Here is a 2,647-nt window from a genome sequence, read left to right as displayed (position 1 = left end):
CAGCCGATGGGTTGGTGTTGAGCTGATTTCACACCAAAGGAAGGATCGGGTGGGGCATCCTCCTAAATCAGCTGATCGTTTGCACACACGACAGAGCTGCCACCCCAACCCTCCTGAGGCGAAACCACACACCAGGTCTGCTCCCCTTCAGCCTCAGTCATAGGCTGTCAGGGACAGCTAACTGCAAAGCTGGCATGTCACCAGTGAAAGCTCCCTCTGAAGAAACCACTGTCACCATCTGTCGCCTACTGACCTCTGCTCAGCCCCCAGAACACCCATGAACTCTGTCTGGTTTCCGTGGTTCACTCCCACAGGATACAGATCTCTGTCCACTGGCCACACTCTGCTCTCTCTGTCCCGTGTCCCCTGACAGACCATCACCATCCCGCTTACAAGAAGCAGTTACTCCAGGATGCCTCCCTGGCTGTTGCTCTGTCCCTATCTGCCCCTCATCACACATAATGTACTCCCAGGCTCTGAGCTGATTCCTCCTCCAGAAATTCCTGCCACTTTCAGCTGTCCTGGTGCCATAATGCTCATTATGGGGACTTACCTGGGTCCTCACTTGGAACCACAGACAACTCAATCTTGAAGTACTTATCGACCCCCAAGCGGGCATCCAAAAATGGTATATCCACCCCACACATGTAGGTGTCTGCATCCTCCAGGGTGAGGTTCTCCAAGGTCACTGTGAAGGTGAGGTTGTCTGGATGGTCCCTGATGGTCACTCTGCCATTCCTAGCTTCTTCTGAGCTGCTGGTTTTGACAATATCTTTGCACAGTACCTTCAGTGACACTCTGCACCAGTATTTGTCCTTAGTCTTGAATTTCTCCTCATATTGACACGACACACTCAGGGATTCACCTACACTTCCTGTCATGGTGCTGGGACCATGCAGAGAGACACAGCCTGGAAAACACAAACCTCAATTCTGCACCCTCACAGCTAGAAGAGGGATCAGGTCTCCAAATTTCCACCCTCCATTCACCCCTTCACCTCCCATCAGTCAATCACCCTTCAGCACCCTTCCCTTCTGCCCTGCTCCATCCTTCACCTGGAATCTTCCCAGTCCCTCTGACCCACAAAGGCCTCATGTTTGCAAACCCAGCTCTGGGCACCTCAGGAGCCTGGAGAATAGCCACACCTCCATGTGCCACCCCAAACCCCCACAAAAATATGGGTCAGAGCAGAAGAGATGGCCAGCTATATGCCCAGCTCCCTCAATGCCCTTAGGACCCTGTGACCAGGAAGAGAAGTTAGGGGGAAGGGCAGGAAAATGGGAGGGTTTGCTCTCTAAACCTAGGTTTATCTCGCTGTTTCAAGGTTCTCTTTTGTTTTGTTTTTTTTAAGTTTTTCTTTAAGGTTTATTATATTTGTGTGTTTGTGTGTACCTGTATGAGTTTACATGCACCACACACATACATGCAGGAGCCCAAGGAGACCAGAAGAGGGTGTGAGAAGCCCTGAAATCAGAATTATAGGTTGTTGTATGTAGGCATAATGTTTTTGTACACCGTGTAAAGTTTACCCGTGTTTTATTCAAATGTTGATTTCTCTGCCCTTGAATCTTGTTTCAATCCGGACATGGCATTGCTGTTTATTCTTAAAAGCTCCTATCTTAAGTTTGTATAAACATGCTCCTCATTTGTTCTCTGCCTTGCCAATAAAAGCCAACGAGCCAATACAGAGCTTTGGAGAGAATGGGTGGGACTTCCGGTTCTAGGAGGAAGTGAAAGAGAGCCAGGTGGGAGATGGAGAAAACATCAGGAGAGGAGCGCTGGATAAGAGAGGACAGAAATTCAAGTAAGATGGGAATATTGTCTGGGAGGAGGCCTGACTAACTTGGAAGTTTAGAATGGAGTAATGATTGCTCAGTATCTGCCTCAAGGCAATTTTAATAAATCTTGGTCTCCCTGTATGGCTATTGGGGAACTAGCAGAGGTTTAAGGAATCACTGCTGCTGTACTAATTTTATGGATCAATATTAATATAATAATAATTCTACAGTTCTGAACCACTATGCGGGTTCTGAAAACCAAACCCAGGACCTCTGGAAGAGCAGTAAGTGCACTTAACACTGAGCTATCTCTCCATGATTTGTTTTTAATTATGTGTATGTGTTTGTGTGCATATGTGCACAGGAGCACGGTGCCTACAGAGACTAGGAGGAGCACCGAGTTCCACTCATCTTTGCACCCCCAGCTCTGGGGATATGCATGTATCCCAAATCCAATATTCAAGTGGATGCTTGAAATCCAAACTCAGGTGCCCACTTTCTCCACTAAGTCATCTCCTGCGTCCGACGTGCTTAATAAGTAAACAGCAGTTTCCAGCCCTCCTGTGCCTTTCCTGGCTTGCAAGGATGCTCCTCCACTGCCAGTAGATGGTTGGCTTTCTAACTTTCCACCACTTCCCTTAGCAGGACACTTTAAATCCCCTTAAATCCCAAAGGGGGAAAAAAGAAGAAGACAACCCAAATAAATAAAGGGAAAAATAGCCAAGATAATTTTTTTTCAAACCTCTGTGAATAAGTGTGTAAAACCAGATGAAACCAGTGTCTTTCTTTCTCTCTTCCTTTCTTTCTATCTTTCATGCTTTCTCTCTCTCTCTCTCTCTCTCTCTCTCTCTCTCTCTCTCTCTCTCTCT

At 47.2% G+C, this 2,647-nt stretch overlaps 1 protein-coding gene across 2 annotated transcripts in view; it reads right to left on the bottom strand.

The window, feature by feature from the left end:
* LOC110305323 (CMRF35-like molecule 8) overlaps positions 1–2,647 on the bottom strand; it is a 34,907-nt gene that overhangs the window by 30,862 nt on the left and 1,398 nt on the right. For both annotated transcript variants that reach the window (XM_021177244.2, XM_029483054.1), the window contains exon 2: positions 554–910. In XM_021177244.2, coding sequence (XP_021032903.1) covers positions 554–910 — 357 coding nt within the window. The remainder of the gene's footprint in view (positions 1–553; positions 911–2,647) is intronic.

Source organism: Mus caroli, chromosome 11 (assembly GCF_900094665.2).
Source record: "Mus caroli chromosome 11, CAROLI_EIJ_v1.1, whole genome shotgun sequence".
In the NCBI taxonomy this organism is placed as follows: domain Eukaryota; kingdom Metazoa; phylum Chordata; class Mammalia; order Rodentia; family Muridae; genus Mus; species Mus caroli.
Note: the sequence above shows the minus strand (reverse complement) of the source record. Positions and strands in the feature narration are given on the sequence as shown.